The 14,543-nt window shown below is 36.0% G+C and overlaps 1 protein-coding gene across 1 annotated transcript in view; it reads right to left on the bottom strand.

The window, feature by feature from the left end:
• The window catches only part of LOC139941134 (acetylcholine receptor subunit alpha-like), a 47,622-nt gene that overhangs the window by 13,550 nt on the left and 19,529 nt on the right, over window positions 1-14,543 (bottom strand). Inside the window, exons 3-4 of the mRNA XM_071937583.1 lie at window positions 6,930-6,974; window positions 4,568-4,677 (exon numbers count right to left, since the gene is read on the bottom strand). Coding sequence (XP_071793684.1) covers window positions 4,568-4,677; window positions 6,930-6,974 — 155 coding nt within the window. The remainder of the gene's footprint in view (window positions 1-4,567; window positions 4,678-6,929; window positions 6,975-14,543) is intronic.

Below are 14,543 nucleotides of genomic sequence, written 5' to 3'. Positions count from 1 at the left end.
CAAATCCTCTGGATTCACCTGCAGACATTGCTTGAGATAGTTCAACTACAGGTGCTAGATGAACAAAGATATCCCTATAATAACACGCTTCATATCAGAGCTAGATATATTCGGGTAGACGCAGAACCGTTTGAATGAGCCGCACTGATTATTTATAACTACATAGTTTCTCACACTCTTCTACCTTTCTGTATTCCAATTTGACGCTGTTCTTGTTAGGGTCGAAGAATTACTAAACCCATATACAAACAAGTCATTAGTACAGTAATTCAAGCAGTACTTAGGTACCACTAGAGTCGAGTAATGCGGTAATTCATAACAATTCCTCGGCGTCTATTTAGAATCCACAGAGCCAACGAATCGGAATTCAAGCTTCCAATAATCGCATGACAACATCCAGACACTAATGGTAAAAAACACTCCCTACCGGAACCCAACATCCCTAATAACAATCATCGTGACGTGGGACTCTGCGTCACAGGAACCAGCCTATATGGGTCAACAATGCCTCGCTTTGAATTATACACCGCTCTTTTACAAGTGTGTTCATGCAAGTTCAATGAGAGACTTCCTGACTGCTGTAAGAGAAAGTCATTGCAAAAGAACAAATACTTCCAAACTGTTAAAAAAAAATGGAGTATTGATTAAACATCAGATGTTGATATCTGCCCAGGTGTATGTCCTTAATGAAATTCTTATCTCTGATTCAACTTGCCGTAGTGTCATTGATTAAAGTAATTGTGTACGTTACCCAAGGTGGTGCCTGTCGCAGAAATGGCACCAAAAGTATAACAGATTTAGCATAAATGCAAAATGTACAAGTATAAACCTTAAAGGAACACGTTGCCTTGGATCGGTCGAGTTGGTCTTTGAAAAGCGCTTGTAACCGTTTTTTATAAAATGCATATGGGTAGAAAGATGTTGTAAAAGTAGAATACAATGATCCACACAAACATGCCTCGAAATTGCGTGGTTTTCCTTTTACCTCGTCGACTAACACGTCGGCCATTTATGGGGGTCAAAATTTTGACTCCCATAAATGGCCGACCGTGTTAGTTCGCACAGTAGAAGGAAAACCACGCAATGTCGAGGCAAACTTGTGTGGATCATTGTATTCTACTTTTAAAACATCTTTCCAACCATATGCATTTTATAAAAAACGGTTACAAACGCTTTTGCTTTGACCAACTCGTCCGATCCAAGGCAACGTGTTCCTTTAACATTAGTCATAAGTAATTTAACATACACAGATTAAATTTGGGATCAATATTTGCTGATATGGATGATGTTCTAAACATTAGCAATCATTTTGATCAAACAATGTTCATTCATTGGAATAATCACACCCACACTATCGGCATTATGGTTCCTTCTGTATGTTATTATGACATTAATCTATGAATTATGCATTCTTGAAACGCAGTAATTGCATTATGGCTACTATTAACAATTGCTGCAATGTAATTGTACCTCAGTGGCAATCACAGACGAGACAGGTACCCAATTAAGCAGAAATCCTCAAGAAATCTGACGTCAACGTCATTATGAAGATTCCGGTATGGAAGTGTTTTGCTCATAACAGAAGCAAATGGATCAAATAACATACCTAATTAGCGTCTGAATTCATTAGCACGTTGTTTTGCTCATAACCAATCTTATAATTTCCTATAGAATATTTTAATTACTTTTTTAACACAGTCATTGAAAACTAAACACATTTAATTTTACTTATTGTTCATTTCAAGTATAACCTTGTTCTCATACAAATGAGAAGAAGGTTGAAATGAGAACAACTAATTAAAACGAATGGACGTTATTAAAGACACTGGACACTATTGGTAATTGTCAAAGGCCAGTCTTCTCACTTGGTGTATCTCAACAAAATACTTATCCTGTGAAAATTGAGAGTTACGACATAACTATTAAAGAAAAAACACCCTTGTCACACGAGGTTGTGTGCTTTCAGATGCTTGATTTCGAGACCTCATTATTCTAAATCTGAGGTCTCGAAATAAAATTCGTCGAGTTACTTCTTTCTCGAAGACTACGTCACTTAGTTTCTCACAATGTTTTATACTATCAACCTCTCCCCATTACTCGTTACCAAGTGAGGTTTTATGCTTGTAATTATTTTCAGTCATTACCAATAGTGTCCACTGCCTTTCAAGTGTTGTCTTTCTAATTTTGGTATAGTTAATTGTTAGCATCTGTTCCTTGAATGTAAGAGGAGAACATATGCGTGCCTATACATTTATACCTTTTAACGGTTAGCAGAGAAACTTTAGACTAGTCTAGAAATGCATTTGACCGTTAAATGATTGTAATACTACATTCTTCTTATAACTGATACCCCGTCAATAGCACGCAACTTTGGCCCAATCTCAACTGATGGATCAAAAAATGTTTGATAGACATCATCTTTCAGCAGATCACTTCCTGATCTAAAATTGTCCCCGTGGGCCAAATAATAATTCCCGTCCCTGAATTATGTTTTAATCTTAGCTACTTGTACCTGAGGACAAAACATTGATTCATATTTACAGAGATGTTATTTTCTCCACGGGCGGTAGATAACTGTAATACACTTCCTGTATAAGTGTAGGTTAATTATAAAACGAATTAATCAAAAAGCGATTGGTTTGTCTGATAATCATTTCCTACAGGAACGATAGTTTCAACAAAGTGTTCGCAAGATCAGAACACAAAGCAACCTGATATTCTAAAAGAACAGTTAGTCGAACGAGGCAGTGGAGCATACAATTTATACCTTTCGGTATCAAGACTGTAATGGTTTTGGGAATCAAAATACGAAGTTTCAGATGAATCCTAAAATCAACAATGAATTATTCATGTAAGTACAACAACAAATTGTTAGGATTGCTAGACCGACAAATTTCAAAAATGAATTAAGGTAATTGGCACCGTAAAAGCAAGTCCATTTACATTGGAGATCGGTTTATCTGTGGGGAGAGTGTGCATGCAAATTATTATCATTTTCTGGCGGCAGATACTAAGCTTGCAATAAAAACCATAAATCGCTTCAAAGTCATCGCGATTATCGTAAATTTCATCGGCGGCGTTATCTCTAACTCCCGGTTTTCACCTACTTTAGAGAAACAACAGTGAACTGATAATAACATAAGAGGGTAATGACTCGTACAGGAATAAAATTAGTACACTTTATATACACCAACATCAAGTTGTCATACCAGAATGTCTTATAATGGTTGACGCAACTGACAAGATATCCTGTATATTAGTAAAGATCAAACGCATGCTAATATTTCACTTATATCGATTTTCACATCTTTGTTACAAAAGGTTAATGGTACAAGAGGTACCTGTAGTTGATTTTACTCGTGTGAACATATTTTAAAGGGGAGACGACAAGCTCAAAGCAATTACAATTCAGCTTGCACTAAGTGCCTAACTCATTGCCTACCGAGACTGCATTTCGGCTAAGACAGTACAGTCATATAGGTTGTACAAATCTGTTTGGAGCGTTTTATGACTGTTGAATTTGGCTCAATGTTTATACGTCAATAACTAATTCTTAAAATGTTTGTTTGTGTGTTACCAAGCTAACGTTTGATAAAAATACTGTTAGCCTAAATGGTCTAAGACACTTTAAAATGAGACTTTATAAATAAAACCATAATAGCAGCATTCTAATGACGCATAAATTGCCATATCTGGAAAGAGGAACACACGTACTTGTTTTACTGAAACACAACGCCGGTATCTAGAGCTGAACTCTCCAGTGATATATTGTTTACTAATGATATTTCCATTTGCATTGGAGTATGAATGCCTATAGACTCACATAAAACTAGTATCTTTCTATTCTGTCTCTATATTCTAAACGTGACCCAACATCTGATGATCAGATATTGACAAGCACGAAGCAATTTACAGCCTTCGGACTCTAAAGTATGTCCCACCGAAGTGTTAACTTCAAGGAGCTCTGAGCTCTGCTCATTTAAGTGTCATTACCTCGACAACAACCTCATGGGGAAACAACAACTTTAAGAAGAACATAAAGGAACTAGAGAAATGTTACACCTCAACTAATACAGTCATACTTTTAAAACTAAGTCAAATGCGATCAAACTGACTATAGATCACGTTCTGGGATACAGTATAATAGGTTTTCTCGGTCAATTTCGGCAAATGAGCAGCCAATTTAACCATAGCTATTCTATTTTGCGCGAAATCGAATGCTACTACAAATGGTAATTCGATTTCGTTCTATGATAGCCAAATGTATGTTGGGTCATCCGATTTCACAAAAAAATATGTCAATTTAACAATTCATCAAAGCAGCATTCAAATTCGCAGACGCTTCATAAGGCGTGTGTGTCACGAAAAAGAATGACGATACGCTAAATTGAACAGAGTGCTAAAGGAATTTGACTCGACTCAAAACGAAATTGAATGGCCGAATTTTGAATTTGAAACGCCGTAACAACTGGAGAGGTAAAACAGCGTTAAATCGAACGCATTAAAATTTTTACTGCCCCTTTGCCGAATTTGACCGAGAAAACCTGTATAATAAAAGCGTTTATACTTATTGTAAAGCGTGACGTCGGGCATCCATATCGTCTCAGAAGGAACTTTGATGTTCTTGAGGTTGTTATAATCCTTAGGGTCCCAGGTAAGATACTCATCTTGCCACTTCTGCAGAAACAATAGAGCAATTCAAATGACAGACTTGTTGAATTAGTTTGTTGAAATACCGATTATGGAAGGCACAACATAATGTGTTACACAATTAATAATTCAATTTCAAATAGAAATGAAAGATATACTAGAATATGTGTTGTCATTATTTCGTTCTGGTTTAGGATGTAAACGTTCTTTTTGCCATTTGTTTTCACAATTTTGTTGACAATATTACAGTAACAACATAAGTGTACGACATTGTTGAGTGTAGGTAGAAATACTTTGATACCTGACTTCATCTATTGTTAAAATAAAATGAGTAGAATTTTTTTTTTCATTTCTTTTTCAAAGTCACAGTAAATATTTGACATGTGGGTTTGTGATTTAAATTTAGAACACTAGCAAATAGGCCTACTTTAAAGTACTGCGACATTTTCTACGGATCCAAGAAAAGTGCAAAAGTTCATCGAGCCAATGTCGTTTTGACTTAGCGCATTGGATGACAACAATGGTTCAGCCAACTGTGGGCTTCGTGATATTAACAGGCTTTGAATACCAGACTGTAAGATGAAAATGTGACTCCTTCATGCTTCATTGACGGGCACCTTTCATGAAACTTCAGGAGAACATTTGTAATACTATAACTTTATTTGAGTATCAAACGATAACAAACACCATAACGATTCATAAGCTGTATCAAATTTGTCATCGTTATTGGTCCCTTTTAGGCTAATGATTACCGCAAAGAGAGTTAAGCGTGTTAACATTATGCATTTTCGTTATTAATTTTGAAAGAAAAGTATTTCCCCAGGTGACTTGCATTTGTACTTTTTTTCAAAAAAGATTCTTATTAGCCATCTATAAATTATGTTGAAGTTCAATTATTACCCATTAACCGTAATTTTGTTTATTTAACCGCTTTTAGATAGCAATCCCTTAAATATACACGTGAGAGAAAACAGTGCTCCCTTGTGTTTGAAACGCGGATATCTTAAATTTGAAAAGTTTAACACTTAATGTTATTTCCATTAGTTTAATTATAGTATGTTTTTGAAAAGCAGTTGAGTAGGCTACGCCTATGTTAGTCTCTTGCTCCACTTATGACGCGTGCGTTCATCGAGACTTTGAAAGGAGCGCCAAAGGCTTAACGACCGATGTATAATGCTTTGAAACTTGGTAATCAGTGCCATCGGTAGTCCGCAGACAATGTTGAAACAGCTGCATGGTTATAAAGACGACAGGTCACTAGACGGCTGTTACCTGGTGGATTTGTTGTTAGCTTGTATCTCTCTCATGCTAACTGGAATCTCTTTTTGAGCATCTCCAGACGGCTGTTTTATGTACGATTTGATGCTAGTGCCTCTGTCTGCCCGAGAACTATAGTCTCAACTTGTTACTTTATATCCCAACAGGTGAAATCAATATGTTTTCTTCTTAAGAGAGAGATTGCTTTTGACTGTTTAAAGTAACAGAGACAAATTACTCAGGTGGGAGCCAATCGAAGAAGGGGGGCAACGATGTCAAATAACCGACTGAAAACCGTATATTTTTGGAAGCAATTACACCTGAAAGCGAGCTCAGGTTTCAAGGTAATTTTCCAAATGTTGTGCAATCGTATTCGATGAAGCATCTTTGAGAAATGACGAGAAAAACTTAATAAATATTGAGCGAAGACCATCATCTGTCGTCGGGTTCCTTAACCCCTCTGAGCAAAATACTCCCGCACAACAATTATCTGTATACAACTTAAAGATTAACGAACTCCTTCAACCTGGTTGAATCTAGCCCCTTTTCATCATGAATCGAAGACTGAGGGGGCAGGTGTTGCCCACTAGCCTCACTCTGTTCCCCACCAAACCCTTAATGGGTAAGGTAGAGAACCTTTCAGCATATGGGATAATGTTGTTGTTGAATCTTGGCTCGCATAATGCTGACATGATTATTATCACATGGAAATAAACCTGAACCAAATCTGATGGTTTATTGACGTTTGCCCTTATGCTACCCATCTGGTCATATTTCAGGCAAGTGTTGCAGTTTCTAAACAAGTTTAATATGTCACATCATAATAAATCTTTAAAATAAAAAAGAGTAACATTTCCTGGGAGGAGTATTTTAACCCACCGCTTTCACCTAATATTTGTTCCTCATGTCTAGATTAAACACAGCTATGTAATTTATGTTGCTGTCAGAATGATGGAACAAATCAACAGTATGTTTATTCCCTTGATTTGTATGTAGTTAATAGAACATCACATGAAGCTTACCAAAGTCAGCCATACATTTGTCTTCAATGTCTGTTTCCGCTCATCCTGAAAAACAAAATCACAAATGATTAATTATAGAAACAGGTGAGATAATTCCCCCGATGTATCAGATGTCATCTCTAACAGAGATATGCGTCAGTTCGACAGAGAATAAATATATTTATTCTATTTCAATTCTGTTCCTAAGTTACACTCGTTAATTATGAATGAGGTACTAAACCCACGTATGATACGGGTACCTCTTAATGAATTCACCATTTGGGACAATCCTCTAGGGACTACACGGGTTCACCTTTAATACGTGATATAAATAAACAGTGTTGAACATGATAGTCTAACATTCAACTGGAATAAAACGTGGGTATGGAAAGGTTATGGTTGGGGTGACCGGTGATGTTCACTTGTCAATCCACCACCAGACCTGGAAATACTTAAAATTGACAATCACTTTAAAGGGTCTATGTAACTTTTGTAGGACAAAAAACACAATGTCCACAGATTTACACTAAACTTACACAGTTTGAAGATAATGATAGTAGAAAGCTTCCATGAAAATATTACGTGCTTAGGTGCCGTAGTTTTGGGGAAATGAGTAAAACAATGTCATGAAAATAATTTTCGTCTCATGAGACGAATTTTTTTTTAATCATCTACAAACATATTTTCATGACATTGTTTTACTCATTTCTCAAAAACTACAGCACCTCAGTAAGTAATATTTGAAGGGAAGCTTTCTACTATCATTATCTTCAAACCCTGTAAGTTTAATGTTAATCTATGGACATTTTGAAAAAGTACCCAAATCCTTTAAATTTGAAAAGCATTCATGGCGCTAATCAGGTATTCTCGTCGTCACATTAGTCATTCAATCAGTCCTTCAAGAGAAACATTATTCAGATTTTATCAAAATCAACGAACCGTTTACGACTGGGTATTGTAATGATTTGACACGTATTGATAATATTTCATTTTGTAGTCCTATACACAGTATATCAAGGTTGATGTGCAGAAGTCTACAATCTGATATTATGTTATTATTGAGTTTGAAATATTTTGGATCATCACAAAATATGGCTAGATATTAAATTCTGGACACAACTCGCCATGTAATTTTCATACAAAACAAAATTGGACCCGAAATATAGCCCCAAAAACTTTGAGGAAGACAACCATGCAGAACTGCACAAATTAATAACATGTAAAGTGAGAATGGTTGTAAAATGCAATTTGTGTTTTGTCACTCCGCCCACATACTGTTAACGCTAAACTGGATGTTTGACATTTCGCCCCCTTTTGCATAAACTATGTTATTAACGTAGCTCCCAATCCCAGGAGGGTGTCACATTACGTGTAGGGAATTGGATTGTTCATATATGAATATATGGATTATCAACAAAATCCAGATCAAACATTTTGAAATTTCCTCTGATGAAATAAGACAAGCCTATGGAATATTTTGCGAGAGAGGAAGTTATTTTATTTTAGGCGTTGTGGTAAGGGAGTTTACAAAATAAAGTTCTGTTTAAAGATAATTTACATCAATTTAGAGATGCTGGAGTTATGTCCTTGTTACCCACTGTAATATGCAAATATTATAATACATGATATATTCGTTTTGCATGAATTAATGCCGTAAATTGCTTCATGACACCTGACTTAAATGGCTTCGTATTCAGGACTGTATCCTCCCCATGAGTTACTGAGTCTTTAACGACATAAAGTCTGTCATTTAGCACGCAATTCAGACAGATTGCTCATCTTGGAATGTTAGAAATTCACACCGAGCCATTGTTTGGGTCTTTTTGTTTTATATTCTGACAACAAATTGTATAGTGATGAGTTATATACGTACAAACAAAATGTGAGGTTAAAGACAGTTGACACTATTGGTAATTGTCAAAGACCAGTCTTCTCACTTGGTGTCTCTCAACATATGCATAAAATACAAACCTGTGAAAAGTTGAGCTCGATTGGTCATCTAAGTTGCGAGATATTAATGAAAGAAAAAACACCCACTGTCACACGAAGTTGTGTGCTTTCCGTATGCTTGATTTCGAGACCTCAGAGTTTAAATCTGAGGTCTCGCAATCTAATTCGAGGAAAATTTCTTCTTTCTCGAAAACTATACTATTTTAGAGGGAGCCGTTTCTTACAATATTTTATACTTCCCACCTCTCTCCATTACTCTTTACCAAATGAAGTAAGGTTTATGTTATTAATTGTTTAGAGTAATTACCAATAGCCTTTAAATTGTGCATGATACCATGCTGCGGAATATATAGAAGAAGAATACACCCAGACTCATGATTGCAATAGCCCCTATGATTTGCAGCAATAAATATACGTTTGGGGGGGGGGCAATGCATTAATGCGACAACTTAACAAAGATATCTTGTGGCTGTAAACGAACTACATATGTAGAACCCTGGGAACCGTTTGCGTTTATTTGGATGACTTAATCATAATCAAAAATAACTTAATCATAATCATATCCCTTTTTGCAGTTACACGTCTCAAACATGGCCTTACTATAAAAAACAAAATCTTAAATTTAAAATACAGCAGCAACTGATTGGCAAAGCTAGTGAGAAATCCAATATTAAAAACCAAGAATGAAGAGAAAAAAAACTCAATATTATGCTTGAAGAGGGTAATGAAGGTTGATTCCTGCGGAATATAATGTGAGCTGTCCAGCCATACCCACAGGTCATTAACAGATGTTCAAAAACGCGGAAATATTCATCTCCGGGTGTGTGCTCTTACAGTGTGCAGCATCTTTGGATTGTGTATGTTTAGCACTTGATCTGTAATGAGGAATTGATGATACCTGGTTTAGATGATTGATCGCTTCATCTAGATTCACCTGTTCCTCCACCAAATACAACCCCTCCCCCCTTAACCCATTATGCATATTTAATGGAAAACAACCTGCGATGGTAATCTGCCTTAATGTCTGAGTGTGTTTGATTTCATCTCATCTTTGAGAAGAGTGACATCGAAATATATTTGGCAATCTGCGATAAAATCGAGAACTAAACCTCTCTCAAAGAACTTAAAAATGAAGGAAAAGTCGAAGCATTTTCCGTTGGGAATACTGATGCCGACTCGCTGAAAACCACTTTAGGCTCTGGGGGCTACTCGTACTCATTCCATTTCTTACAGAAATACAAAATAACAACTTTTTGTTGACAGTTCAATTCTTCCAATACAGAAGCATTTTATGACTCGGTCTTCATGCATCAAGTCGATACTGATATAGTTTATAAATTGAATTACTCTATAAAGTTACAGAGAGTCTTCGCAAAGGCTGAAAATACATGCTTCATGGAGCATCAGAACGAGGAAGTGCAGTTTAGTATTCAGATGGCATTTACAAAGAATGAAGTATTTAAGGCGAGACTAAGGTCATCTACATACTATAGCTATGTCCATGTCTTTCTGAAGGGAATGTAACATCTTCCCGGTTACACTTTAATTATTCAAATTTTCTAAATGAACGCACGGTTTCTTCCGCGTTGCTGTTCTTTCTGTGCAATCAATCATTTAGAGACTTGCGTTATGGGTAAAAATTTCATCTTTGTTGTTGACATCTGAAATCCAGCTCAGTGGAAAATTGTATTCTTAGAAATGCCAACCAAGATTGATTACCGTGCCATGCTTCAAAATATGCAAATATGTAAAATTCCCAGCGTCTTCAATAAAGTGTCTCAACAGGAGTGGAAGTAAATAACAAACTAGTGGAGTTGAAAATGATGCAATGTCCTGGCTCAAATCTTAGTTGCCACGCACTTAACTTTCCCGTGCTGTCTTTGAACTAAAATAAATCGTCTTCAGGCAAACGGAGATGAACATTAATGCAAGTTGTATCCCAACTATACTCGTTTCGTCTTTAAGATGATTTGACTATCTTATATCCCTAAGGCGTAACGTCACAGATCAAATAACATTTTGATTTCACGAAATAGTTCGTGTTTGTGGATAATGAATAACAATTGACAATGAATTAAAGCTCCATGTTTTCCAAAGCTTCTACACTTGCCTATAACGCACTATTAAGGTCATACGAATAATGTGTTTATGTTTGTGTTTACAAGACCAATGGTAAATACTATATGTTTTTTGTTTTGTTTTTTTTCTCTTGATGTGGAGTTATATTACTCCGTTTATTCAACATTCATCAACAAAGGCATACATCAAATAAACACACTATCAAAATACACTCCAGTAAATACTTCTAATGTATAAAAGGCACAGTACGTAACAGAAGCTCAGAAAATAACAATAATAATAACAATAAACAAAATAAATAAATAGTTAAATGAATACCTCTACTAATATTATATTTTATACGAGAGTGTATTGTTTTGTAAAGAGAAAAATCAATAAAAGAACGTATCTTTGACGTTTGCTCGTCATTCTTACTAATTCTCTATAGTGAAATGTGATAACCGTGCTTGGGATACATAATTGCCGAAGTACGAGAGCCTGTATATTTACCCCCACGTACGTTACCCTCTTCAAGCTGTCATAGCCGAATTAGTTTACTTAAATCACTTCTGAGTGCCGAGTGTTTTGACCAGCATGAAAGCCAGCTGAAGTTCTGTCTTTAATTTGTGTTCAGGAAGACGCTCTTCTCAGCCAAAGATAACAACGTATATAAAACAAGTGTCAATCGTTGTCTGGGGTGAGAGTGGTTTGTACAATAATCTTGGGCTGTCAAGGGAGAGTGCATCAATGGAACATTCTCCTGAGACAAAATTGACCCTGAATCAGGCCTCCAATCTGGTTTATTCCTCGTCACTTCTTTCAGCAGATTTTGTGTCAAGGATTTCGATTTTTTTTCTTACGACACGTGTCTTTCCTTACTAATATGTGTAACCCAGACCTTTTATTCAAAAAGGGTTTGACTTGGCCCCAAATCCCATCCCTCAAAAGGAACTGCCTTAAATCTATAGTGTGACTTGATACTAAAGCCAAAATAGATGTGTTCGGGCTTAGCTCTTGTGTTGCTATTTCATTGGCAAATTTGTCTATCTCCTTTTGAAAAGGGTAGACTACATTATCCCTGTCTTAGAAAAAATAATAAGCACTTTAAGACGCCTCACCACGGAGTAGAGAGCGCTCTATAAGAAAAACTTGACATTACTTCTATTTATATTTTTGCGCTATCACTTAACATAAATCGTGTAACCCTTGGAGAAAACAAAACCTAATCTGCGATAAACTAGAAGTACAAATGACTATTTCAATACCGTACTTTCTTGAGAATTCCTGGCATTTTGAAAGGTTATCAATACAGAGGATTCTTTGTCTGAGACTCTTGACCAGTATTGATAGACACTAAGCCCAGTCATGCATCGTACAGTCCATCCCTGTCATGAATAAGCCTTCATATCAGCTGCTTAAAGATCACGAACCATCTTGAGTTTCGAAACCAAAATTCCTTCTTCAGTTCCGTTTACCTTAAACGGCAGGTGATGTGAAGGGGTGATATAAAATGATTTAGGATGGGATTATGTAAATAGTCGTCTGGAGAGACATGATCAATAGTAAAGAGGGCAATGGATCAAAGTCTTCATTCTTAAAGGAACACGTTGCCTTGGATCGGACGAGTTGGTCTGTAAAAAAGCGTTTGTAACCGTTTTTTATAAAATGCATATGGTTTGAAAGATAATTTAAAAGTAGAATACAATGATCCACACAAGTTTGCCTCGAAATTGCGTGGTTTTCCTTTTACTGTGCGAACTAACACGGTCGGCCATTTATGGGAGTCAAAAGTTTGACTCCCATAAATGGCCGACCGTGTTAGTTGACGAGGTAAAAGGAAAACCGTGGAATTTCGAGGTATGTTTGTGTGGATCATTGTATTCTACTTTTACAGCATCTTTCTACCCATATGCATATTATAACAAACGCTTTTCAAAGACCAACTCGACCGATCCAAGGCAACGTGTTCCTTTAACAAAGCTCAGTTCAGGAGCTGTAAGATCTCATCTTAATTCTGTATAAAGAAATATGGACAGTTGGTCGACTATAGTCGATGGTTCGTTGTCTCCTTGTATTAGAGAATTGGGTGAAAGATTAATATTATATTATGAAAGTGTCAAAATAGATTTGGCGTATTTAGAGTGACCATTTCAACAATCTGTAACAACCGTTTATTTTCGTAAACATAAGAAGTTATATACAATAGATCATTAATTTCATCCAGGCATGTTTTCAAATTCTTACAATATTACTTATATCAAGGGGATAAACCAAGCAATCACTGTAGATTCAACTGTTATAACTCCCTGCCTAATTTCGCGCTTCTTCAGCCTTCAACATGTTCAAAGAGAGCCTTCTAAAGTTTAAACATTAATTAAACATTTCTCGAAAAAACATCACGAACTGAGGTCCATTGACTCGACAAATTGAAACTAAACAGACGTAGCAAGTTATCTGAAAGAAACCGGTTTGTCTCGGATGGAGAGGAAAAATACCAAACCAAATCGCCTAATTAAAAATAGACAGATACTTGATGGGACAAACAATACAAGTCTCTTGGACAACGTTTTATTAAGAAAGCGTTCATCAATCAGTGAGATGTTCCTAGACAGAGCAAAGGGGCTTTAGGCGTCAATTTTAGGAGGTAAACCTTGACGATTGTTGAGGTATTTAATTAGGGGCAGTGGACTTTGTCAGCGAGTTGGGCTCTGAACTAAGCCAGATTCTGATTAACTGTGGGCGATCCAAGTCAGCTGTGTTACATATGACATAAGTTTCATCATATTGTCACATTATACTGGTCCTTATTAATGAAGGTATGTCAGTCATGTTTGGTATCGTCATACGTAACCACATCATGTTATTATTGGTGTATAACAGATGGATAAATAAACAGAACCATAGAATCCAATTAAATCTGCAGTCGGGCAATCTGCTTTCATCCTGACTTCTTGTCAACATTTGGGAATACTTAGAAACCAAAGGTGCACTAGTCCAATAGGTCATGCCTATTTTAAATCTGACCTAATAGTGGATTTAAGAGGTAAATGTGACAATTTCAACCAATGTTAATACAAAGAATGTTGGAGAGATGCATTTTCAAAGAACATTTTGATTATTTCATAATGTTTGATTCTTGTTCTTATTACTAATGCTGTATTTGTCAAAAAATGTGTTGGGTACATTTGTCTGTATATATGATGGATTGGACGCGAACAAAATAATCTGTTTTATGCAGTGTTAAGGATTTAGACTTTTAGATGATCTAAGGGGTTCGTGAATGTCCAAAAAGTCGCTTAATCAGTGATCGCATTTTTCAGATTTTGTAAAGAGCAGTTTCTATAAATAATGCAAAATAAATCCAATAGACAATTTCAATTTTCAAAGTAACTTCTTCTAGATATTATTTTCACATCAAGATCAATTTGCTTATACACATTTATAAGAGTCCGAATGACTCCGAATAGAATTGTGCACGACCGGGGTAGTTGATTGGTTGTAAAAAGAACACACATTACAAACACTAACAGTTAGTACATCGTCACACTCAAGTCTCTGTCCATCACAGCCAAAACTGATTTACTTGAAATATTGAAATAATAAACTGAAGATGAAATGTCAGTCTCT

Source organism: Asterias amurensis, chromosome 8, assembly GCF_032118995.1.
Source record: "Asterias amurensis chromosome 8, ASM3211899v1".
NCBI lineage: Eukaryota > Metazoa > Echinodermata > Asteroidea > Forcipulatida > Asteriidae > Asterias > Asterias amurensis.
The sequence above is the reverse complement of the archived record's forward strand: the minus strand, read 5'-3'. Positions and strand labels throughout refer to the sequence as shown.